Below are 25,458 nucleotides of genomic sequence, written 5' to 3' on the forward strand. Positions count from 1 at the left end.
ACATCACTCCGGTTTGACAGCCATACACTATGATCCACCCTTCACAGGCGGAACTAGTATATGATTGAGGAGCCAGACGCCCTTCGTCGTGGAGATCATGTTCTTGCAATCACAACACGTCACATGACCAGAGTCACCCTGGTAGTTATTAAATGCAGGCGAACACGTTCAACATCCCCCAGTTCGTCTCTCTAGCTGGATGACCTGACAGCGATACTTATCTGGCAACAAAACTGTTCGGCCTGAACTGCAGTCGATTCCGTCTGTTTTATTTTGTTAGCACATTTTAGCTAAGTTTGAATTGTTGTGGATCTTGTTAGCAAATTACTTGGGAAATTTTCTTTTTTGGTAAACAATTGAATTTGTAAGATCAGCCGATCTTCACACGAAGCATCTTTCTGCGGTTGATCAGAAGAACGCAAACAAACTCAGGATGACAACCAACTCTCAGCAGGCGAAGAGTTGCCCAATCCCTACCCGGGTTCTCACCCTGAAAGACTGGTCTCAGCTCCCAGACTGCTACAGTCAGACTCCCGGGGGTACTCTCTTCTCCACAACGCCCGGGGGTAAGAGCACGGAGCCGGATGTTTTGCTTGTTTATGATCAACCACGTACAACACGTTTTGTACCAGAGATAATTTAGCTAACTTTAGCCAGCAAAAACAAATTACAGCTAGAAAACCAACGTTATGTTGTGGGAAAAGGGGAACTAAACTAGCTAACTTGTCTAAGGTTATGCAAGGAAATAACATGTTCACGTTATGTATAGCTGTTTTGAAAAGTACATTTACTTACCCAAATCTTGTAACCACTCATCAACGTTACTCAACCCTTAGTCTCGCGACTTTATTTTGGTCGTGCATAATACATGCGCACCACGCGCTTAGCTGGCTAAAACTAGTCTAGCTATCTGTCTGTTTGACTTGTAGCGTACTGTACTCCGTCTGTCTGTTTGACTTGTAGCGTACTGTGCTCCGTCTCTGTTTGACTTGTAGCGTACTGTAGCTGTTTACTGTGTACTGTGCTCCGTCTGTCTGTTTGACTTGTAGCGTACTGTGCTCTGTCTGTCTGTTTGACTTGTAGCGTACTGTGCTCCGTCTGTCTGTTTGACTTGTAGCGTACTGTGCTCCGTCTGTCTGTTTGACTTGTAGCGTACTGTGCTCCGTCTGTCTGTTTGACTTGTAGCGTACTGTGCTCCGTCTGTCTGTTTGACTTGTAGCGTACTGTGCTCCGTCTCTGTTTGACTTGTAGCGTACTGTGCTCCGTCTGTCTGTTTGACTTGCAGCGTACTGTATGTACTGTGTTTGTTGGAAATTGTGTATGCTTGCTATGTGATGTTTTAAATGCAACTTCATTCATATTATTGCCTCCAGTCTTTTTAATACAGCGGTCACTCTTCCTTTACTGGAAAAGCTTTTCTTATTGACAGATGAAAATAAAAGATGCATTTTTCAGTGATGTGTGGAAAAAACTAGGTTTACTTGTTCACGCTCATTGGTTCAACCTCATGGCTACTTACATGCAGTCTGGTGGTCGGATTCGGTACTGTCTGTTTACTACACACAGCTCAGACCTGCGCAAACTCGCTTACCAGAGAGCTGGCTGCTGCAATTCCCATTCACAACAACACTCATGTAAGGTGCTATGTTGGGAACTAATTCCTAATTAAGTTTGACTGGGCCAAATGTAGTTTTAGCTTAGAGACAGATGTTTTGTTCTTTGGGATCTGCAACATATCAGAAAACCATGGCACATTATGTAAGCGAAGTAGCCATAGTGATGGGAGTTATGGTTGTCAAATTTGGCCTGTGCAACGTTCTGAAGCGGAAAAATACTGGAGCACAACAAGCTCCTCTTAAACTATGACCTACGGGGGGGCGGGGCCAGATTCATGGGTGGGCAGGGCCAGATTCAGGGCTGATTGGGAAGGAGAGGAGACATCCCCTCTGTGTGACCCGCAGCTGCCCTGGTGCATTTCAGGAATACTGTAGGGAACATTGTGTTCCAGCCAAGTAGAGAGAGAGAGTGAGAGAGGTAGACTTGGAGCAAGGGAGAAAAAGGGGGAGGGATTGGGAAGCATAAATGGTGTGCAAATAGGCCTTTCTAAGAATGGTTGAAGTTAGGACATGTGGGAGGAAACCTGGAGGGAGTGGTGCAATGTGTGATTTAGCTGAGGAGAGCAGAAAGCAGTGTAGTTTCAGGCCCTCTATGGATCCTTCACGACTCTTATGTGTTGTGGAAGGCATGGCCAGACCAGAACAACTTAGTTATGCACTTTAAGGAGTAGTTATAACATGGCTATAACAGCTGTTACTGTCATTACACTGCTTATTGGGGATTCTTCATTGATGCCTTACAACAGATGGTCTAGAACAGTTTGACATTCTGTCTCTAAAACCAGAAGTACATTTTATGCGACTAACTGCTGATGTGAGCACAACAAGAATGCACATGATATGGAGAGACTCTTCCGGTCCCTCGGGCCAATCATGTACCAACTCCACTCCCTGTTGTAATGTAATGAGGGATGGTGTTGTCCCATTGCCACAAAACAGAATGAGGCGCATTACATGGGATATGGTACGTTTCCTGTGGACAAAGAGATTGGCCACAGAGCTGGGCCTCTTCTGCATAACTCATGGCCAGGGCACTATAGTTTAGTTGCTGGCTGGCCTGCTCTCTCTGTATAATTCTCCCTGATTTCCTGCCCCAATGTACCCTCGCACACACATACACACACACACACACACTCCTTCCCCTCCCCTTTTGTTCAGGATAGGGTGCTCAACTGGCAGAGGTTTCTATAGTGTGTGTGGAAATAGAACTGCTAAAGTGCAAAACAGTTTTAACTCCAGCATGCTGTACTAATTCTAAATACTGCACTGCACCTCTGTTTTAACCCTGTCCAGGGCAGACTTCACTAGTAGACACCAAAACATTGGATGATTCTCATCGAACGGTTGTTTTTCAAATGCTCTGTCAGTCTGCTAACGAGTTAATCTAGAACACAGTGGTTCAGGTCACACTTCAGTTCATCAGCATGATATTCAGTATGATATATCTAGCAGCTGTTTATCAATATTCCATTGCAGTTAAAGGATGACATCAGTCTGTCAGCAACCTGTCAGATCCCAGTTGTTTACCAACCAGTCTCTACTGTAGACATCCCAACACATTATGGAGTAGCAAGTAAAATGTTCCTTTACGTATGCCTAATAGTCTAGGGGAGGAGAAGATGATATTTGGTTCCAGAACAACCAAGGTGTTTGCCTCAACACCTCAGGAATGGGGTATCACCACAAGATGCCTCGTCAGCCCCCCTAAGCAAACAGAATGTAGAGGAAACTCTGCTGGTGACCACAGCACACATCTGAATTGTACTACACGGTGCAGGCTACAGAGTTATGTGTGTTTGGTTCTAGTCTGCCTTCTGTCACCACTTTCTGGTTCTAGGATAACATGTTGCTGTGTTACACTACTGCCAACCCACCGACCACCCCTCCGTATCCTCCCTCTTGTTGGGCTGAGAACAGGGTGTGTGTGTTTTGGAATGCATCCAACAGCCTTGACCCTGAGGCCAGGGAGGGGTGGACTCTCAGTTCCTTCCAGATACATCTCTCCCTCTGCCCTGTCAGGGACTTATTACTCTCTTGTATTTGTTGTTTTGACATCAGACATTTCATGGCCAGTTTTCAAGGACCAGATTAGATAAATCAGGAACTAAAGCCTCCATTTTGTAGACCACTAGTCTCTAACAGATTTATGGTACATGAGTCCATTTACACGTGTTTTACCGCAATGCTTTGGTCAACATGATGCAGCTCCCTTCACTGGCAAGTCAACTGACCCCCCCCCCCCCTACCTCTGACAGGAACACGCATAATCTATGACAGGAAGTTCCTCCTGGACTGTCGGAACTCTCCCATCGCCCGTACCCCCCCCTGCTGCCTGCCGCAGATCCCTGGGGTGACGGTGCCCGCTCTGCACCCTCTGGGCAAACTACAGGAACTAAAAGAGGAGCTGGAGGAGGAGAAGGACCTGGCAGGTAGGAGTATGCACACACTAGACATGCATACCTTTTAATTTAACTAGGCAAGTCAGTTAAGAACAAATTCTTATTTTCAATGAAGGCCTAGGAACAGTGGGTTAACTGCCTTGTCCAGGGGCTGAACGACATATTTGTACCTTGTCACCTCAGGGATTCGATCTTGCAACCTTTCAGTTACTAGTCCAACACTCTAACCACTAGGCTACCTGCCGCCACCACTTGACATGCATATGGTATGTAAACGCGCGAGACGATGCGTACGGTATGTAAACACGCGAGACGATGCGTACGGTATGTAAACACGCGAGACGATGCGTACGGTATGTAAACACGCGAGACGATGTGTACGGTATGTAAACACGCGAGACGATGCGTACGGTATGTAAACACGCGAGACGATGCGTACGGTATGTAAACACGCGAGACGATGCGTACGGTATGTAAACACGCGAGACGATGCGAACGGTATGTAAACACGCGAGACGATGCGAACGGTATGTAAACACGCGAGACGATGCGAACGGTATGTAAACACGCGAGACGATGCGAACGGTATGTAAACACGCGAGACGATGCGAACGGTATGTAAACACGCGAGACGATGCGAACGGTATGTAAACACGCGAGACGATGCGAACGGTATGTAAACACGCGAGACGATGCGTACGGTATGTAAGCACGCGAGACGATGCGTACGGTATGTAAGCACGCGAGACGATGCGTACGGTATGTAAACACGCGAGACGATGCGTACGGTATGTAAACACGCGAGACGATGCGTACGGTATGTAAACACGCGAGACGATGCGTACGGTATGTAAACACGCGAGACGATGCGTACGGTATGTAAACACGCGAGACGATGCGTACGGTATGTAAACACGCGAGACGATGCGAACGGTATGTAAACACGCGAGACGATGCGAACGGTATGTAAACACGCGAGACGATGCGAACGGTATGTAAACACGCGAGACGATGCGAACGGTATGTAAACACGCGAGACGATGCGAACGGTATGTAAACACGCGAGACGATGCGAACGGTATGTAAACACGCGAGACGATGCGAACGGTATGTAAACACGCGAGACGATGCGAACGGTATGTAAACACGCGAGACGATGCGAACGGTATGTAAACACGCGAGACGATGCGTACGGTATGTAAGCACGCGAGACGATGCGTACGGTATGTAAACACGCGAGACGATGCGTACGGTATGTAAACACGCGAGACGATGCGAACGGTATGTAAACACGCGAGACGATGCGTACGGTATGTAAACACGCGAGACGATGAGTACGGTATGTAAACACACACACATTCTGTACAGACGTGCACACTGACAAACGTGCATATGAACACGCGTACACACACACGGAGCTCAAAGAGGACGTGGTACGTAAAAACTGGTGTAACCTGCTGCTAGCTCTACCCTACTTTTTATTTCCATTAAACCACCTACATGATAATGTTGACATGTACGTGGCTTTGTTCTTTGTCGTTATGGAACCTAGTGTTGTCTGCTATCCATGCACATTGTTGCCAATTTATTCCCATCTTTCTGAATCGTAGGCTAACTTTTTGAGTGTACAGTGTAACCTTGTTAAATATTCTTAACAGACGCGTGTGTGTGTGTGTACGCAGTATCAACATCTGTGTTATTGTGCAAAACCCTTGATACCATGTCAGGCATTGTCGCCTGCTGCTGTTCCTGTCAGGCATTGTCGCCTGCTGCTGTTCCTGTCAGGCATTGTCGCCTGCTGCTGTTCCTGTCAGGCATTGTCACCTGCTGCTGTTCCTGTCAGGCTTTTGTCACCTGCTGCTGTTCCTGTCAGGCATTGTCGCCTGCTGCTGTTCCTGTCAGACATTGTCGCCTGCTGCTGTTCCTGTCAGGCATTGTCGCCTGCTGCTGTTCTTGTCAGACATTGTCGCCTGCTGCTGTTCCTGTCAGACATTGTCGCCTGCTGCTGTTCCTGTCAGGCATTGTCGCCTGCTGCTGTTCCTGTCAGACATTGTCGCCTGCTGCTGTTCCTGTCAGACATTGTCGCCTGCTGCTGTTCCTGTCAGGCATTGTCGCCTGCTGCTGTTCCTGTCAGACATTGTCGCCTGCTGCTGTTCCTGTCAGACATTGTCGCCTGCTGCTGTTCCTGTCAGGCATTGTCGCCTGCTGCTGTTCCTGTCAGGCATTGTCACCTGCTGCTGTTCCTGCCAGACATTGTCACCTGCTGCTGTTCCTGTCTGTGTTGTGTTTGTGGAGCGTTACTAGGCCTATGACAGTACTGTGAAACTTGGCCACTGCAGCCTTGGACCTAAAGTTATGTAAAAGGCCTACCTAATACAAGTCAGTCACCTAGCTTTCCAAGTCCTGGGCCCTGTTCATTTACTATAGAACAATGGTTTCTTCCTAGATGTAGCCTAAAGGGACCAATGAGCACCAACATGAAGTTTATAGGAGCATGTCAAATGATAGTGGAGGCAAATATATGCTTTTCAAAAAAATGTCCATCTTTAAAATTAGGAATAAGACAAGGCTTTGATTTGAGATGGAAAAGGCATTTAGACAATATCTACCATTTTTAAGTCTTAAGGTATTACAAATGCCTCAGAACACAATACTGTTGAAGTAAATACCCCTGCCAACGAAAATCAACACTTTTATTTACTTTTGGATATTTTTTAATGCCTGCAGTAAGTTTGAGACATTGCCTTGTGCCTTGATATCCTGTTATCAAAAATCCAGATCGTCAAGATATTTTATAATTTCCCTCATGAGGGAGGATAATGAAAATAAAGGTAGACCTATCAATTAATTGTTTTAATTGTTTTTACTAATATCAAGTTTGTTTATGAATTATTAAGTGATTAAAACTTAATTCTGTTACCAATTTCTCAAATTCTGTTACCGATTTGGTAACTGAATTTCTGCAACAGATTTGGTTATAATGGATAATATAGTAGTCACAAAGAACTGTTGGGTTCACAAATTTGGACTGTACAGCAGTGTGGTGGAATGATTGTAATCAAAAGGAGAGACTTTTAGATTTCTTCAAATCAATCAAACTGTATTATTTAATTAGTGCAGTAATGGAGCTGGTCGGTAATCACCCCTGGAGGTGGTCACTGAGAACTCAATGAGCTGGTTTGAGACACAGCATTTTATATCACCCCTGGAGGGGATCGCTGAGAACTCAACCAGCTGGTTTACTTCAGATAATGGAGCTGGTCGGTAATCACCCCTGGAGGTGATCACTGAGAACTCAATGAGCTGGTTTGAGACTCAGCATTTTATAGCCAAGTCCATCCTCCTTCAGTCTACAAGACCGAACAACAGATGTATGGAATGGGTCACAAGGTTAACATTTGTATGAAAGATACTTATAATTCACAGCAGACAATATCTGCTGTAAGAACTGTCGTCATTGTGTAGAGACCAGGGTCTGGCCCCCCAACTCCATACTGGCGCCATCTTCCCCTGGCACCCCAGTACAGAAACATTAACTCATGCTCTGGAATGCGGTATCACACAAAGACATCATACATCAATTCAAATGTATTTATATATCCTTTACATCAGCTGATATCTCAAAGTGATGTACAGAAACCCAGCCTAAAACCCCAAACAGCAAGCAATGCAGGTGTAGAAGCACGGTGGCTAGGAAAAACTCCCTAGAAAGGCCAGGACCTAGGAAGAAACCTAGAGAGAAACCAGGCTCTGAGGGATGGCCAGTCCTCTTCTGGCTGTGCCAGGTGGAGATTATAACAGAACATGGCCAAGATGTTCAAATGTTCATAAATGTCCAGCATGGTCAAATAATAATAATCACAGTAGTTGTCGAGGGTGCAGCAAGTCAGCACCTCAGGAGTAAATGTCAGTTGGCTTTTCATAGACAATTATTGAGAGTATCTCTACCGCTCCTGCTGTCTCTAGAGACTTTAAAACAGCAGGTCTGGGACAGGTACCACGTCCGGTGAACAGGTCAGCGTTCCATAGGCAGAACAGTTGAAACTGGAGCAGCTGCACGGCCAGGTGGACTGGGGACAGCAAGTAGTCATCATGCCATGTAGTCCCGAGGCATGGTCCTATGGCTCAGGTCCTCAAAGAGAGAGAATACTTAAATGCAGCATAAATACTGGAGGCTGAGACAGGAGGGGTCAGGAGACACTGTGGCCCCATCCGATGATACCCCCGGACAGGGCCAAACAGGCAGGATATAACCCCACCCACTTTGCCAAAGCACAGCCCCACACCACTAGAGGGATATCTTCAACCACCAACTTACCATCCTGAGACAAGGCCGAGTATAGTCCACAAAGATCTCCGCCACGGCACAACCCAAGGGGGGGTGCCAACCCAGACAGGAAGACCACGCCAGCGACTCAACCCACTCAAGTGACGCACCCCTCCTAGGGACGGCATGGAAGAGCACCAGTAAGCCAGTGACTCAGCCCCTGTAATAGGGTTAGAGGCAGAGAATCCCAGTGGAAAGAGGGGAACCGGCCAGGCAGAGACAGCAAGGGCGGTTCGTTGCTCCATAGCCTTTCCTTTCACCTTCACACTCCTAGTCCAGACTACACTCAATCATATGACCCACTGAAGAGATGAGTCTTCAGTAAAGACTTAAAGGTTGAGACCGAGTCTGCGTCTCTCACATGGGTAGGCAGACCATTCCATAAAAATGGAGCTCAATAGGAGGAAGCCCTGCCTCCAGCTGTTTGAATAGAAATTCTTGGGAAAATTAGGAGGCCTGCGTCTTGTGACCGTAGCGTACGTGTAGGTATGTACGGCAGGATGGGTAGGAGCAAGCCTTTGTAGGTTAGCAGTAAAACCTTAATCAGCCCTTGCCTTAACAGGAAGCCAGTGTAGAGAGGCTAGCACTGGAGTAATATGATCAAATTTCTTGGTTCTAGTCAGGATTCTAGCAGCCGTATTTAGCACTAACTGAAGTTTATTTAGTACTTTATCCAGGTAGCCGGAGAGTAGAGCATTGCAGTAGTCTAACCTAGAAGTGACAAAAGCATGGATACATTTTTCTGCATCATTTTTGGACACAAAGTTTCTGATTTTTGCAATGTTACGTAGATGGAAAAAAGCTCTCCTTGAAACAGTCTTGATATGTTCGTCAAAAGAGAGATCAGGGTCCAGAGTAACGCCGAGGTCCTTCACAGTTATATTTGAGATGACTGTACAACCATTAGGATTAATTGTCAGATTCAACAGAAGATCTCTTTGTTTCTTGGGACCTAGAACAAGCATCTCTGTTTTGTCCGAGTTTAAAATGAGAAAGTTTGCAGCCATCCACTTCCTTATGTCTGAAACAGACTTCTAGCGAGGGCAATTTTGGGGCTTCACCATGTACATCTCCTGTCAGTGTTAAACCCCCCTGAGGCCCACTTTCAGTTCACACAGACACAATGGAGTTATAAGAACCCTCTATTCTGTTGCATAAAACAACCATTTGATGCAATTACAGCATTATAACATAATTCTGCTCTCACAGCAGAGTACAGTAAAGCAGTGCATAGTTCTGTAGAGTACAGTAAAGCAGTGCATAGTTCTGTAGAGTTCAGTAAAGCAGTGCATAGTTCTGTAGAGTTCAGTAAAGCAGTGCATAGTTCTGTAGAGTTCAGTAAAGCAGTGCATAGTTCTGTAGAGTTCAGTAAAGCAGTGCATATAGTTAAAGCAGTGCATAGAGTTCAGTAAAGCAGTGCATAGTTCTGTCGAGTTCAGTAAAGCAGTGCATAGTTCTGTCGAGTTCAGTAAAGCAGTGCATAGTTCTGTAGAGTTCAGTAAAGCAGTGCATAGTTCTGTAGAGTTCAGTAAAGCAGTGCATAGTTCTGTCGAGTTCAGTAAAGCAGTGTAGTTCAGTACAGATTTGGTCTTGTTAAGGGGCAGAGCTCATGTAAAATAATAGTTAGTGTGTAGAGTAATACCCAAATATGCAAAAGAGGATATTGCATATTCCTACCTTTTTTGTGTACCAATTTAGGATGCATCACCATGAAGAAAATGACCTTCATTTACATAATTAGGCATTTCTGTGTAGTACAGAGATGTGTAGTACAGGGACCCATGATGTGATTTTGGCACCGCAATTACGTTACCGGGTGTAAATCCACTTCACTTACCCAAATATATATATATATATATATATATATATATATATGTGTCATAGCTGACACCCCATTCTTTCTGCAGACTTCGTTGAATCGTTGAGTTTTTGGAAAATGTGGACACAAACTGAGGGAGATTTTACTGTAATTCTGTTACCAAACTTTGCATCTGCACAGTTCTTCCAGTAAATGTGTTTTTGGAAAATGTTCTGTTTAAATTGTTAAAAGTATCATAAAGTCGTATGGTTTGTTAAACTTGAAATCAATGGATTTTGGTTGGCATACATTTTAAGTCTTGGTGCAATTCCGTTATCGTGGAATTTCCCATAGAACATTGTATAATGTTCTCCTATCCAAAACTGCAACTATCTCTGTGTATCTTATGTTACTTGGCTGAAGATGTCTCTACTATCAGCTGGCTATCGTTGTCATAGGGTACGGTTTTGTTTTGGGGGTTGAAAACACACACTGTACTATGATGGTGACCTGTAGGCTAGTTAAGTAGAGAGAGAGAGGGACAGAGAGAAGGGAGAAGGAGAAAGCAGAGAGGGGAGAGCGCTAGAGATGGGCAGAAAGAGGAGGGTCAGAGAGAAAGCAAGCAATTGAGGATGGTGTGCCTTCTCCACCAGTCATCTCGTAACCAATAGCAGATGCAGTCAAACCTCTGACCACACCAGGCCACACCCTCTCTGCTGTTGAAACAACAAGCTCTATTTAACTGGTTATCTAGTGTCCTTGTGCTGGCCTGACCTCAACTAACTCAGCACAGATAACCAACCTGATACTTAGTGACACTGTCTGCAACTAGTGCCTCCCAGACAGACAGAGGGGTTAAGAGGAGGGGAGGGGGAGGTGGGTGGATTGGGTTAGGGGATTGTGTCTGCTCTGGGAGATTTGTCTCTCCTGTCTGGAGTTGACAAAAACACGAAGTTGATAAGAAACATGAACACAACACTGCCCCCCCCCCCCCCCCCAGTCAATCCGTTATTATGGGTGTGGTTAGGACTTAGTGTACAGATGCAAGTAACGACAGTTTTGTTAATGTCTCTCTTTTCTCCTCTCTCTCCCTCTAGATGACAGCCAGTTTGAGATGGACATCTGAGCAGTAGCTCGTGGCCTCCTGTGGAGAGAGCTGTTGTATCTTCTGTTCAGTTCTGACGTCTGATTGGTCCTTTACGACCAGCATGCGTCACATTCACCTTCTTCAACATCCTTTTTTTTAAACTTTTTTTTTTTAGGAAACTCCCCAAAAGAGAAAGGAGACGTGTTGATCCCTGAGTTAGAAAGACATGAAGCCGTGTATTACACATAATACTTCAATGGCTTGGAAGAAGCAATAAGTTTGTAACTTTGTTGGACAGTTTTTGATTTGTACATAAGTCAACGGTACTTGTAATTTTTTTTAAAGGAGGGAAATGTTCAAGATTTTACATGAAACATACAGGGACGGCGGGATTGGTTGTGACAGCAGAGTTGCTGCGTTGTTTTTTTAAAACAATAACTCTATTTTGGAGGGGCTGCTAGGCCTATGAGGGGTCCCCCCTGTCTGAGCCTGGTCAAAGGTTCGGGGTGACTGTTGGACAGGCTCCTACATGCGTCTGTCTGTGGAGGAGGAACTGACATTTGATCAAAGTTCAAAATAAATAAACAAAAAGGACAAAACCTCAACTTGAGTTCTGTCATGTTATTGTTGTTGCCTCGTGGTTCCTATTTTCAAACTATGCCAGAAAGCCGTGCGCACACACATAGGATTTATTGCTACTGCTGATTGGCTTTCATTTTCAGATGTAAATAGACGCCCACGACTGTGCTTCTAGTATGTAACGAATGCATGTTCTAATTACTAGTCTGTTGCCCCAGCATATTCTGACCCAGTTAATGTATGTAGCCTACAGACATGTTTGTCTCTCCCCTATAGCGCCATCCCTCCAACATTAGCCTAATCTAATCAGAAACTGCATAACCAACTATAACTATGTTTCCATCCAAAGTTTTTATGCGAGTAACGTCGGATAAAAAATGGCGTGATGGAACCAGCAAATTTGTCAGTACAATTTCCAATTGCAGACAAAATACGCTAGACAATGCAGAATCTTTTTGTGTCGATAAAATTAATTATGCAAGAATCTTATGCGCAAATATTGATTATAATAACATATTGGAGTCACGTGATTATATTGTGTGGTCCTCCCACTATGACTCGGAGAAGCATGCAGTTTACAGGCTACAGATGAAATAAGTAATGAACTTCACAGGGTGGTGAAAGAGCACAGTGGTGATCTTGATTTTTTAAAAACATTTTTGTATTTATTTCACCTTTATTTAACCAGGTAGGCTAGTTGAGAACATAACCAGGTAGGCTAGTTGAGAACACCTTTATTTAACCAGGTAGGCTTTGAGAACACCACCTTTGAGAACACCTTTAACCAGGTAGGCTAGTTGAGAACACCTTTATTTAACCAGGTAGGCTAGTTGAGAACACCTTTATTTAACCAGGTAGGCTAGTTGAGAACACCTTTATTTAACCAGGTAGGCTAGTTGAGAACACCTTTATTTAACCAGGTAGGCTAGTTGAGAACACCTTTATTTAACCAGGTAGGCTAGTTGAGAACACCTTTATTTAACCAGGTAGGCTAGTTGAGAACACCTTTATTTAACCAGGTAGGTAGGCTAGTTGAACACCTTTATTTAACCAGGTAGGCTAGTTGAGAACACCTTTATTTAACCAGGTAGGCTAGTTGAGAACACTGAGAACACCTTTATTTTATTTAACCAGGTAGCTAGTTGAGTAACCAGTAGGCTAGTTGAGAACACCTTTATTTAACCAGGTAGGCTGAGAACACCTTTATTTAACCAGGTAGGCTAGTTGAGAACACCTTTATTTAACCAGGTAGGCTAGTTGAGAACACCTTTATTTAACCAGGTAGGCTAGTTGAACACCTTTATTTAACCAGGTAGGCTAGTTGAGAACACCTTTATTTAACCAGGTACTCTAGTTGAGAACACCTTTATTTAACCAGGTAGGCTAGTTGAGAACACCTTTATTTAACCAGGTAGGCTAGTTGAGAACACCTTTATTTAACCAGGTAGGCTAGTTGAGAACACCTTTATTTAACCAGGTAGGCTAGTTGAGAACACCTTTATTTAACCAGGTAGGCTAGTTGAGAACACCTTTATTTAACCAGGTAGGCTAGTTGAGAACACCTTTATTTAACCAGGTAGGCTAGTTGAGAACACCTTTATTTAACCAGGTAGGCTAGTTGAGAACACCTTTATTTAACCAGGTAGGCTAGTTGAGAACACCTTTATTTAACCAGGTAGGCTAGTTGAGAACACCTTTATTTAACCAGGTAGGCTAGTTGAGAACACCTTTATTTAACCAGGTAGGCTAGTTAAGAACACCTTTATTTAACCAGGTAGGCTAGTTGAGAACACCTTTATTTAACCAGGTAGGCTAGTTGAGAACACCTTTATTTAACCAGGTAGGCTAGTTGAGAACACCTTTATTTAACCAGGTAGGCTAGTTGAGAACACCTTTATTTAACCAGGTAGGCTAGTTGAGAACACCTTTATTTAACCAGGTAGGCTAGTAACCAGGTGAGAACACCTTTATTTAACCAGGTAGGTAGAGAACACCTAGTTAGAACACCTTTATTTAACCAGGTAGGCTAGTTGAGAACACCTTTATTTAACCAGGTAGGCTAGTTGAGAACACCTTTATTTAACCAGGTAGGCTAGTTGAGAACACCTTTATTTAACCAGGTAGGCTAGTTGAGAACACCTTTATTTAACCAGGTAGGCTAGTTAGTTAAGAACACCTTTATTTAACCAGGTAGGCTAGTTGGAACACCTTTATTTAACCAGGTACTCTAGTTGAGAACACCTTTATTTAACCAGGTAGGCTAGTTGAGAACACCTTTATTTAACCAGGTAGGCTAGTTGAGAACACCTTTATTTAACCAGGTAGGCTAGTTGAGAACACCTTTATTTAACCAGGTAGGCTAGTTGAGAACACCTTTATTTAACCAGGTAGGCTAGTTGAGAACACCTTTATTTAACCAGGTAGGCTAGTTGAGAACACCTTTATTTAACCAGGTAGGCTAGTTGAGAACACCTTTATTTAACCAGGTAGGCTAGTTGAGAACACCTTTATTTAACCAGGTAGGCTAGTTGAGAACACCTTTATTTAACCAGGTAGGCTAGTTGAGAACACCTTTATTTAACCAGGTAGGCTAGTTGAGAACACCTTTATTTAACCAGGTAGGCTAGTTGAGAACACCTTTATTTAACCAGGTAGGCTAGTTGAGAACACCTTTATTTAACCAGGTAGGCTAGTTGAGAACACCTTTATTTAACCAGGTAGGCTAGTTGAGAACACCTTTATTTAACCAGGTAGGCTAGTTGAGAACACCTTTATTTAACCAGGTAGGCTAGTTGAGAACACCTTTATTTAACCAGGTAGGCTAGTTGAGAACACCTTTATTTAACCAGGTAGGCTAGTTGAGAACAAGTTCTCATTTGCAACTGCGACCTGGCCAAGATAAAGCATAGCAGTGTGAACAGACAACACAGAGTTACACATGGAGTAAACAATTAACAAGTCAATAATACAGTAGAAAAAAGGAGAGTCTATATACATTGTGTGCAAAAGACATAAGGAGGTAGGTGAATAATTAAAATTTTGCAGATTAACACTGGAGTGATAAATGATCAGATGGTCATGTACAGATATATTGGTGTGCAAAAGAGCAGAAAAGAAAATAAATAAAAACAGTATGGGGATGAGGTAGGTAAAAATGGGTGGGCTATTTACTGATAGACTATGTACAGCTGCAGCGATCGGTTAGCTTCTCAGATAGCAGATGTTTGAAGTTGGTGAGGGAGATAAGTCTCCAACTTCAGCGATTTCTGCAATTCGTTCCAGTCACAGGCAGCAGAGAACTGGAACGAAAGGCGGCCAAATGAGGTGTTGGCTTTAGGGATGATCAGTGAGATACACCTGCTGGAGCGCGTGTTACCGGTGGGTGTTGCCATCGTGACCAGTGAACTGAGATAAGGCGGAGCTTTACCTAGCATGGACTTGTAGATGACCTGGAGCCAGTGGGTCTGGCGACGAATATGTAGCGAGGGCCAGCCGACTAGAGCATACAGGTCGCAGTGGTGGGTGGTATAAGGTGCTTTAGTGACAAAACGGATGGCACTGTGATAAACTGCATCCAGTTTGCTGAGTAGAGTGTTGGAAGCAATTTTGTAGATGACATCGCCGAAGTCGAGGATCGGTAGGATAGTCAGTTTTACTAGGGTAAGTTTGGCGGCGTGAGTGAAGGAGGCTTTGTTGCGGAATAGAAAGCCGACTCTAGATTTGATTTTCGATTGGAGATGTTTGATATGAGTCTGGAAGGAGAGTTTACAGTCTAGCCAGACACCTAGGTACTTATAGATGTCCACATATTCAAGGTCGGAACCATCCAGGGTGGTGATGCTAGTCAGGCGTGCGGGTGCAGGCAGCGAACGGTTGAAAAGCATGCATTTGGTTTTACTAGCACCCCCATAGAGACTGCCAGAGGACCGGACAGCATGCCCTCCGATTTGACACACTGAAGTCTGTCGGCAAAGTAGTTGGTGAACCAGGCAAGGCAGTCATCAGAAAAATTGAGGCTACTGAGTCTGCCGATAAGAATATGGTGATTGACAGAGTCGAAAGCCTTGGCAAGGTCGAGGAAGACGGCTGCACAGTACTGTCTTTTATCGATGGCGGTTATGATATCGTTTAGCTCCTCTCCAATAAATATCATGGGTCTTATTCTGATGACATGATAATCGATGCTTGGCAGCCATTTGACAAATAAAAATAATATTGCGCTGTATCTGCGAGTGCACGCTTTAGGCTAGATCGCCTGTGCCACGACCAGGGTGGACAAATTCCATACTCTCTGACGCAACATTTTGTTGTGACAAAATCATCAGTAGAGTTAAAAAACTTTGTATTTGTTTTATTCGGTACAAGGGAATTTAACAGCAAAGGTATTTTTATGTGCAGTATGTCACCAGGCACAGCTTTTTACCGGCAACAATTAGTTTTGATAGAAACACATCTCTGATTTTAGAATATTCACATGAAAATATGTCGCCAATTGGATGTAAACCTAGCTATTGAGAAAAGTCAAACCTAGTTTGAATGGAAACCTAGCTATTGAGAAAAATCAAACCTAGTTTGGATGGAAACCTAGCTATTGAGAAAAATCAAACCTAGTTTGGATGGAAACCTAGCTATTGAGAAAAGTCAAACCTAGTTTGGATGGAAACCTAGCTATTGAGAAAAGTCAAACCTAGTTTGGATGGAAACCTAGCTATTGAGAAAAGTCAAACCTAGTTTGGATGGAAACCTAGCCAATACACCCTAAACAAGTCCCAGCAGTAAAGCGCGTGTTGACGCGTGTGCAGCTGTGGGGCAAAGCAGATGAGGTTGGCTTTTAGATTGATGTAAGCTATATTTCATCTCCGGTGTTTATTTAAAACATAAATCAGCTAAACTGTCTGAACTAGGGTATAACATAATTCTATTAAGTTGTTTTTATTTGAAGTCCTGGCTGTAGGAAATGAAAGCAGGAAACGACATGGATTTCATACATGCTGTCTGGGTCTTTCTGTTGGTTCAATTTGTTGCCACCCCTCTCTCACACACACCGGTCCACGCCTCCCCTCTATTGTAGCTTCCTCAGAACAGAAGTTAACACGTGAGCATGGTGTCCTCTAGCTGCAGCTTACTGTAGAGTTATGGACTAACATTTAGGATGCATTGCCCGACATATGGCTCCCATTAGTAGGTGAACAATGCTTTTTTTTTTTTTCCTAAAAAGGAAATTGCTCTCATTCTTTCCAAATGAAATTAAGTCAACACTGATGATAGATCAGTTTTGGGTCTTAGTTAAATAGATGTATGATAAGGATATTTGGTAGCTAATGCTTTGTTTGAGCTGTATGTTATAACAGCATCATATTTTCATATACAGTTAAGTCAGCATTCATTCAGTACCATCAGTATTCATGTGCCCCATGCAGAATGTGATCCCACCTTGCAGCATCATGCTTCAATCTATACTGAACAAAAAAAATATAAACGCAACATGTAAAGTGTTGGTCCCATTGTTTCATGAGCTGAAATAAAAGATCCCAGAAATGTTCCATATGCACAGAAAGCTTATTTCTCTCAAATGTTGTGCACAAATTGGTTTACAATTTGTTAGTGAGCATTTCTCCTTTGCCAAGATAATCCATCCACCTGGCAGGTGTAACATATCAAGAAGCTGATTAAACAGCATGATCATTACACAGGTGCAGCTTGTACTGGGGCTAATAAAATGACACTCTAAAGTCTGCAGTTTTGTCACACAACACAATGCTACAGGTGTGTCAAGTTTTGAAGGAGTGTGCATTTGGCATGCTGAGTGCAGGAATGTCCACCAGAGCTCTTTCCAGAGAATTGAACATTCATTTCTCTACTATAAACTGCTTCCAACGTCGTTTTAGAGAATTTATCAGTACGTCCAACCGGCCTCACAACCGCAGACCACGTGTAACCAGCCCAGCCCATGACCTCCACATCCGGCTTCACTACCACAGACCACGTGTAACCACGCCAGCCCAGGACCTCCACATCCGGCTTCACTACCACAGACCACGTGTAACCACGCCAGCCCAGGACCTCCACATCCGGCTTCACTACCACAGACCTCGTGTAACCAGCCCAGCCCAGGACCTCCACATCCGGCTTCACTACCACAGACCACGTGTAACCACGCCAGCCATGACCTCCGAATCCGGCTCCTGCGGAATCGTCTGAGACCAGCCACCCGGACAGCTGATGAAATGGAGAAGTATTTCTGTCTCTAATAAATCGCTTTCGTGGGGAAAAACTCAGATTGGCCCACCCATGGCTGAGCCACAGCCGGCCATGTGAAATCCTTAGATTAGGGCCTAATTGACTGATTTCCTTATATGAAGTGTAACTAAATGGAATTGTTGGATGTTGAGTTTATTTTGTTGTTCAGTATAGAATAGCTCTAAAGAGGTCCAGGTGGACTGGAAGCCCAGTAGAACGTGTCCTGTACTGGAAGCACAGCCCAGTAGAACGTGTCCAGTACTGGAAGCACAGCCCAGTAGAACGTGTCCTGTACTGGAAGCACAGCCCAGTAGAACGTGTCCTGTACTGGAAGCACAGCCCAGTAGAACGTGTCCTGTACTGGAAGCACAGCCCAGTAGAACGTGTCCTGTACTGGAAGCACAGCCCAGTAGAACGTGTCCTGTACTGGAAGCACAGCCCAGTAGAACGTGTCCTGTACTGGAAGCACAGCCCAGTAGAACATGTCCTGTACTGGAAGCACAGCCCAGTAGAACGTGTCCTGTACTGGAAGCACAGCCCAGTAGAACGTGTCGAGTACTGGAAACACAGCCCAGTAGAACGTGTCCTGGGTCTGGATCAAGGTTACAGGGGAAACAGATTATCTGGAGGTGATAGACATGAGAACAGCCAGACTCAACTAGCCTCCAGACTGATAAAAATAAAATATACATAATAACACAAAAACAGAAATATACAGACAAAAGTACACAAACTTAACGATCTTAAACAAATTAAAGAGCCCTTTGTTCTGAACCAACTTCATTTTATGAATAAAGAATCTTCCAAGAAAAATAAGCAAATTAAAAATGAAAATTAAATCAAGGGCATATGAGTTGGGTCAAAATAAAACATCATTTCAGTCTTCCAAATTAACATTAAAAGTGGTTTCCCATAAAGTATTCTAAATCAATCTAAAATCTTCTGACATGAGAAGCTAAGAGTTTCTGGGTCACAACCAAAACCCACATTTGTCATCAATATCAATTTTAAATGTGTACCGTAAAGGTCTCTTTACTGGGTACACTCTGTGAATGACTTCATATGATACTTCTTTCACCTTATTAGATGTATAATATTTGCTAGAAAGCAACAAAACTTTGTTCCAGTTCACTTGTCCTAGGGCTGCATTCCAGTATATTCTAGCAGAAGGAATAGTAACATGTCAGAGTTTTCTTAGATAATTGTTATTACATTTAGATTTTAAAACATTTAAATTCCTTCAAGCAGAATTGAGGCTAGAAATGACTCAACGGTTGCACTTGGAGAACCACTATACTGCATTCTCCTAGAAGAGCACAGTACCAACCATTATTTGAAACTCCTCAGGACTGATTGGAATGTTGTGTGTTCTCATAAAGTCTGGATAATGATATAGTCACTCAATAATTGTTGATAATGCTGTTGTCAAACCAGTTCTGGAAAATGAATTGTTTGTTATTCAGAAAGTATTCAGAAAGTATTCAGAAAGTATTCAGAAAGTATTCAGAAAGTATTCACACCCCTTGAATTTAAGAATAGAATTTGGAATATTATTCAAAAGGTTGGTGGAATTGAATTTCTCATAAAATGTAACTTTGAACTAAATAAAATGTATCTTAAATTAGCCAATATCCATAAGCAAGCGTTACTATCCTGGTAAATTGTATACTGTATAAACATACTTTCTCCCCTCATAGGTGTTTGATTTGGAATGACAAAGACATAAAATATAAGAATACATCTTTATTTTTCCAAAGATGGTTTTTAGAACGTTATTTGTTAATGACACAATTATTTCATGAAAATGGACAACTGTATAATTATGTTTTTGAATAAATATGGAATTTCAGTTACAGTGAACACCTACAGGTCTTATCAAGTCCTGCAAAAGTATACTGGAATTCTACATTTAATAACATTCATTGGAGAGCGGTATGGTTTTTAAATAGAAAGTGGTGTCTTTTAAAATGATTAACTTAATTTATCCAGGTAATCAGGTACTGTCAAGATTTAAAACGTACATTGATGAAAGTGTGTTTTTTTGAATGATTTGTACTAAGATTTTTGGGACAGATCTTGCACATTTATTTTTTGTTGATGAACTAGGTCTAGGGTACAGCTTGACGATATGGATGTTTTACTTGTATCTAATCATCAGGATCAGAACAGTCTACACTATCTATTGTTTATGATTGATAAATGTTTTGTACATAAATGCAAGTAGGCTAAAGAAAAGCCAAGAGTATTACTTTTTAAAAATGTAACTGTGCTCCATACAAAAAGGAAACCAAAGCAAAACCTAAATGCCTGTATTCCCTTGTGTATTTTTGTATAAATGTGTATACCCTTGTGTGTTTTTGTTTAAATGTGTATTCCCTTGTGTATTTTTGTATAAATGTGTATACCCTTGTGTGTTTTTGTTTAAATGTGTATACCCTTGTGTGTTTTTGTTTAAATGTGTATACCCTTGTGTGTTTTTGTATAAATGTGTATACCCTTGTGTATAAAGTATTTTTTTTGTACACTGTATATTTTGTTATTTGTTGTTAATAAAAACAATAAAATAAATGATAGTGGAATCGGCAGCATGTGGAGGCTGGTCTAGACCAGGCTAGCCTCCACATACAGCATGATACAGGTCTAGACCAGGCTAGCCTCCACATACAGCATGATACAGGTCTAGACCAGGCTAGCCTCCACATACAGCATGATACAGGTCTAGACCAGGCTAGCCTCCACATACAGCATGATACAGGTCTAGACCAGGCTAGCCTCCACATACAGCATGATACAGGTCTAGACCAGGCTAGCCTCCACATACAGCATGATACAGGTCTAGACCAGGCTAGCCTCCACATACAGCATGATACAGGTCTAGACCAGGCTAGCCTCCACATACAGCATGATACAGGTCTAGACCAGGCTAGCCTCCACATACAGCATGATACAGGTCTAGACCAGGCTAGCCTCCACATACAGCATGATACAGGTCTAGACCAGGCTAGACTCCATACACAGTTTGATTTTTTTTATTTTTTTTATTTTTACCTTTATTTAACCAGGCAAGTCAGTTAAGAACAAATTCTTATTTTCAATGACGGCCTGGGAACAGTGGGTTAACTGCCTGTTCAGGGGCAGAACGACAGATTTTGTACCTTGTCAGCTCGGGGGTTTGAACTCGCAACCTTCCGGTTACTAGTCCAACGCTCTAACCACTAGGCTACCCTGCCGCCCCAGCTACCCTGCCGATACCATGGCAGTAGACACAGATCCCTGCAAGACTGTGGAGTGATTTTGGTTGGAATATGTGTGTGTGTGTGTGTGTGTGTGTGTGTGTGCGCCAGAGTGTGTCAGTGTCAGTCAGGTCCTCATGGGTCAGGTTGTAGTGTACAGCTGTTTCTTTCCCATGGACCCACTGACCCGTCCTGAGACAACACACACACACACACACACACTAACTAACCAACCAAGCTAAATAATGAACTGTGTAGTACGTGATCAATCACTAAAATGTTGCAGTGTTTTGATGTTGATGAGAATGATCCATCTTGACAGCAGTGCAGACTAAATGAGGTATGGTAGTAAGATTATGTGTGTAACTCTGTGTCTCATTGGTTGAGACAGGGATTCAATGCATGTCGTGCTGTAGAGAAGCACATTACACTGTTGACAATGCTCCTATTAAAGGCAATGTTCCTAACGTTCACAGAGATCGTATTCACGGTTCAAGCTGCGGATGTATGCTGAATTTTAATATACAGTGCATTCGGAAAGTATTCAGACCCCTTGACTTTTTCCACATTTTGTTCATTACAGCCTTATTCTAAAATGTATTAAATTGTTTTTTTCCCCCTCATCAATCTACACACAATACCCCATAATGACAAAGCAAAAACACATTTTTATAATTTTTTGCTAATTTATAAAAAAATTAAAATAAAATATCATATTTACAAAAGTAAACAGACCCTTTACTCAGTACTTTGTTGAAGCACTGTTGGCAGCAATTACATCATCACGTCTTCTTGGGTATGACACTACAAGCTTGGCACACCTGTATTTGGGGAGTTTCCCCCATTATTCTCTGCAGATCCTCTCAAGATCTGTCAGGTTGGATGGGGAGCGTCGCTGCACAGCTATTTTCAGGTCTCTCCAGAGATGTCCGATCGGGTTCAAATCCGGGCTCTGGCTGGGCCACTCAAGGACATTGTCTTGGCAGTGTGCTTAGGGTCGGTAAACATCTCACACACTCACATGCACTCTCTCTCTCGCACGCACACACACACACCCACATACTCTCAAACAGGATATCTGAACCTTCACGGTGACTGCATGCATGACTCAGTCAAGGTAACTCTGACATTCACTCTATATCTATTTATGTAGCTAGCTCACGACACGCACGTACTCTAAACTAAAAATGTAACCCTACAGCTCACACCCACAAGGTACAGGAGGACACACACGACACACACACACGACATACACACACCCACACGACGCCGCGTAGGCTTAGAAAACAGCTCATGTGAAAAGGTACAGTTACAGTATGATACACTCATATCAGTTGTCTTCAAAGGTTATGTAGTGTCTACTTACATGGGATGACAAGATGAGACCTATGGGACAGAGCTGAACTAGTACAATGGTCATCTTGTTTTGTCAACACTATGAGGGCATGCAGACAGAGATAAACAAACAGGGTGTCTCTAACCAACTGCCAACATGATCCTGTTTTTATTTTGACAGAATGGGTGGTCTACTGTACAACCGTTAATAGTGAAATAGTTGTTGTGGACAATACCAAAAATAGATACATATTTACACACACAGACACACACACACACACACACACACACACACACACACACACACACACACACACACACACACACACACACACACACACACACACACACACACACACACACACACACACACACACAGCAAATATGTTCTAAGTGAAAGTAAATATCTGTCCCATTGACCTTTTCTATAGCGACTTCACCTCTCTGACCCCCCTCACACCCCTACCCTGCTCCGGTTGCCTGTAGGGTCAGATGGGGTGAGGTGCTATTTTCGTACATCTTCCCGGTACACACAGACATGCACACACTCAATGTTGATGCCACTGAGTCGCCATGGCGAAAGGAGAAACAGCTGCTCAAGTATCACACACACACACACACACACACATCAGCATGTTCCCCTGTAAGAGTATCTAATAGTTTACTTCTATGACTCTGCTGTCCCACGTTCTCTTTCGGACCAATTGATCACTAGGGTTTGTTCCAAAGAGCACCCTATTCTCTACATAGGGCACTACCTTTGACCAGAGCCCCATGGGCCTTCAGAAGTAGTACACTGCAGGGTGCCATTTGGGATACAAGCTGGGTCTGCCTGGGTAGAAATAGATAGGCTTGGGTGTTATTAGTGCTGCTTGCCCAGTCTCATACAGTGGCTTTGGGAAGAAACTAGGTTTTAACAGACAGTATTGAGACAGACACCAAGCTAACTAAATATGGATATTTCACATCAAATGGATCCTATCTCTAGACAAAGCAATAACTTAGGTATGTTGCGATTGCATTGCATCGCATCATGTAATAAACCAGAGGAACACAAATATTCATAGCAAAATGGGTCAAAAACCTTGAGACTAATTACGAAAACAGATTATTTTGTAAACTATGTAGACCATTGAGAAATAATGTAGGCCGATGTTGTTTGACTCTCACGAAAGAACAGATGGCCCTCGCAGAAGAGCTTCCTAACCTTCTGTAAAAAAGGCATTTCCTGGTTAAATAAGTTAAATAAGAACAAAGTAAATAGAAAGACGAAGGGTGGATTGCTACAGTAATGTTGTAATGTTCTATAATGCTCTCATACACTATGTCATGTGGGTTGATCTGGTGAGGGTCATGGTGTTTCATGTAATACAATGTCACTTCTGTCATGAAGTATTATAGTACGTGTTCACCTCCAGTGCAGATGAATCCGCCTGTTATCTAGTGAATGTGCTGCATAAGGGTTTGGATTAGAACACTAGTGTATCTATGGACCACTGACAACAGTGCTGCTGAGTAGAGTTGGTGCTAGGACCTAGATTAGAGATAGGAATAGGGGCTAGAGTAGGGATAGGAGCTAGAGTAGAGATAGGAATAGGAGCTAGAGTAGAGATAGGAATAGGAGCTAGAGTAGAGATAGTGCTGGGGGTTAGGAGCTAGTGTAGAGATAGTGCTGGGGGTTAGGAGCTAGTGTAGAGATAGTGCTTGGGGTTAGGGGCTAGAGTAGAGGTAGTGCTAGTAGCTAGAGTAGATGGTGCTAGGGGTTAGGAGATAGAGTAGAGATAGTGCTAGGGGTTAGGAGATAGAGTAGAGATAGTGCTAGGGGCTAGAATAGAGATAGTGCTAGGAGCTAGAGTAGAGATAGTGCTAGGGGCTAGAGTAGAGATAATGCTAGAGGCCAGGAATGAGAATAGAGATAGTGCTAGGGGCTAGAGTAGAGATAATGCTAGGCATTAGAGTAGAGATAGTGCTAGGAGCTAGAGAAGAGATAGTGCTAGGGGTTGGCACTAGAGTAGAGATATTCCTTGGGGTTAGGAGCTAGTGTAGAGATAGTGCTGGGGGTTAGGAGCTAGTGTAGAGATAGTGCTTGGGGTTAGGGGCTAGAGTAGAGGTAGTGCTCGGGGTTAATGGCTAAAGTTGATATAGTGCTAGTGGCTAGGAGCTAGAGTAGAGAGTGAGCTAGGGCCTAGGAGTTAGAGTAGAGATAGTGCTAGGAGCTAGAGTAGAGACAGTGCTAGAGTAGAGATAGTGCTAGGGACTAGGAGCTAGAGTAGAGATACAGTACTGCTAGGAGCTAGAGTAATTATAGTGCTAGGGGTTAGGAGCCTAGGGGTTAGTAGCTAGAGTAGAGATAGTGCTAGGGACTAGGAGCTACAGTAGAGATAGTGTGAGGGGTTAGGAACTAGAGTAGAGATAGTGCGAGGGGTTAGGAGCTAGAGTAGACAGTGCTAGGGGCTAGAGTAGAGATAGTGCTAGGAGCTAGAGTAGACAGTGCTAGGGGCTAGAGTAGAGATAGTGCAAATGGTTAGGGGCTAGAGTAGAGATAATGCTAGGGGCTAGAGTAGAGATAATGCTAGAGACCAGGAATGAGAATAGAGATAGTGCTAGGGGCTAGAGTAGAGATAATGCTAGGCATTAGAGTAGAGATAGTGCTCGGAGCTAGAGTAGAGATAGTGTTAGGGGTTGGCACTAGAGTAGAGATAGTGCTAGGGGTTAGGAGCTAGAGTATAGATAGTGCTAGGGGCTAGGAGCTAGAGTAGAGATAGTGCTAGGGGCTAGAGTAGAGATAGTGCTAGGAGCTAGAGTAGAGATAGTGCTAGGGGCTAGAGTAGAGATAGTGCTAGG

General features: G+C 43.3%; 1 protein-coding gene across 1 annotated transcript; it reads left to right on the top strand.

The window, feature by feature from the left end:
* LOC139390941 (eukaryotic translation initiation factor 4E-binding protein 3-like) lies at positions 1 to 11,369 on the top strand. The gene is made up of 3 exons (XM_071138370.1): positions 1 to 566; positions 3,872 to 4,045; positions 11,238 to 11,369. The coding sequence occupies exons 1-3, from the start codon at positions 434 to 436 to the stop codon at positions 11,264 to 11,266; spliced, it is 336 nt and encodes a 111-aa protein (XP_070994471.1). The 5' UTR covers positions 1 to 433; the 3' UTR covers positions 11,267 to 11,369.
* Positions 11,370 to 25,458: the final 14,089 nt, after the last annotated feature.

Source organism: Oncorhynchus clarkii, chromosome 31 (genome assembly GCF_045791955.1).
Source record: "Oncorhynchus clarkii lewisi isolate Uvic-CL-2024 chromosome 31, UVic_Ocla_1.0, whole genome shotgun sequence".
Taxonomy (NCBI): Eukaryota; Metazoa; Chordata; class Actinopteri; order Salmoniformes; family Salmonidae; genus Oncorhynchus; species Oncorhynchus clarkii.

Bases quoted from the DNA above. Each gene is read 5' to 3' on its own strand.
- LOC139390941 (XM_071138370.1), top strand. From the start codon at position 434: ATGACAACCAACTCTCAGCAGGCGAAGAGTTGCCCAATCCCTACCCGG. The intron at 567-3,871 runs GTAAGAGCACGG...TACCTCTGACAG, and splicing joins CTTCTCCACAACGCCCGGGG to GAACACGCATAATCTATGAC. The intron at 4,046-11,237 runs GTAGGAGTATGC...CTCTCCCTCTAG, and splicing joins GGAGGAGAAGGACCTGGCAG to ATGACAGCCAGTTTGAGATG.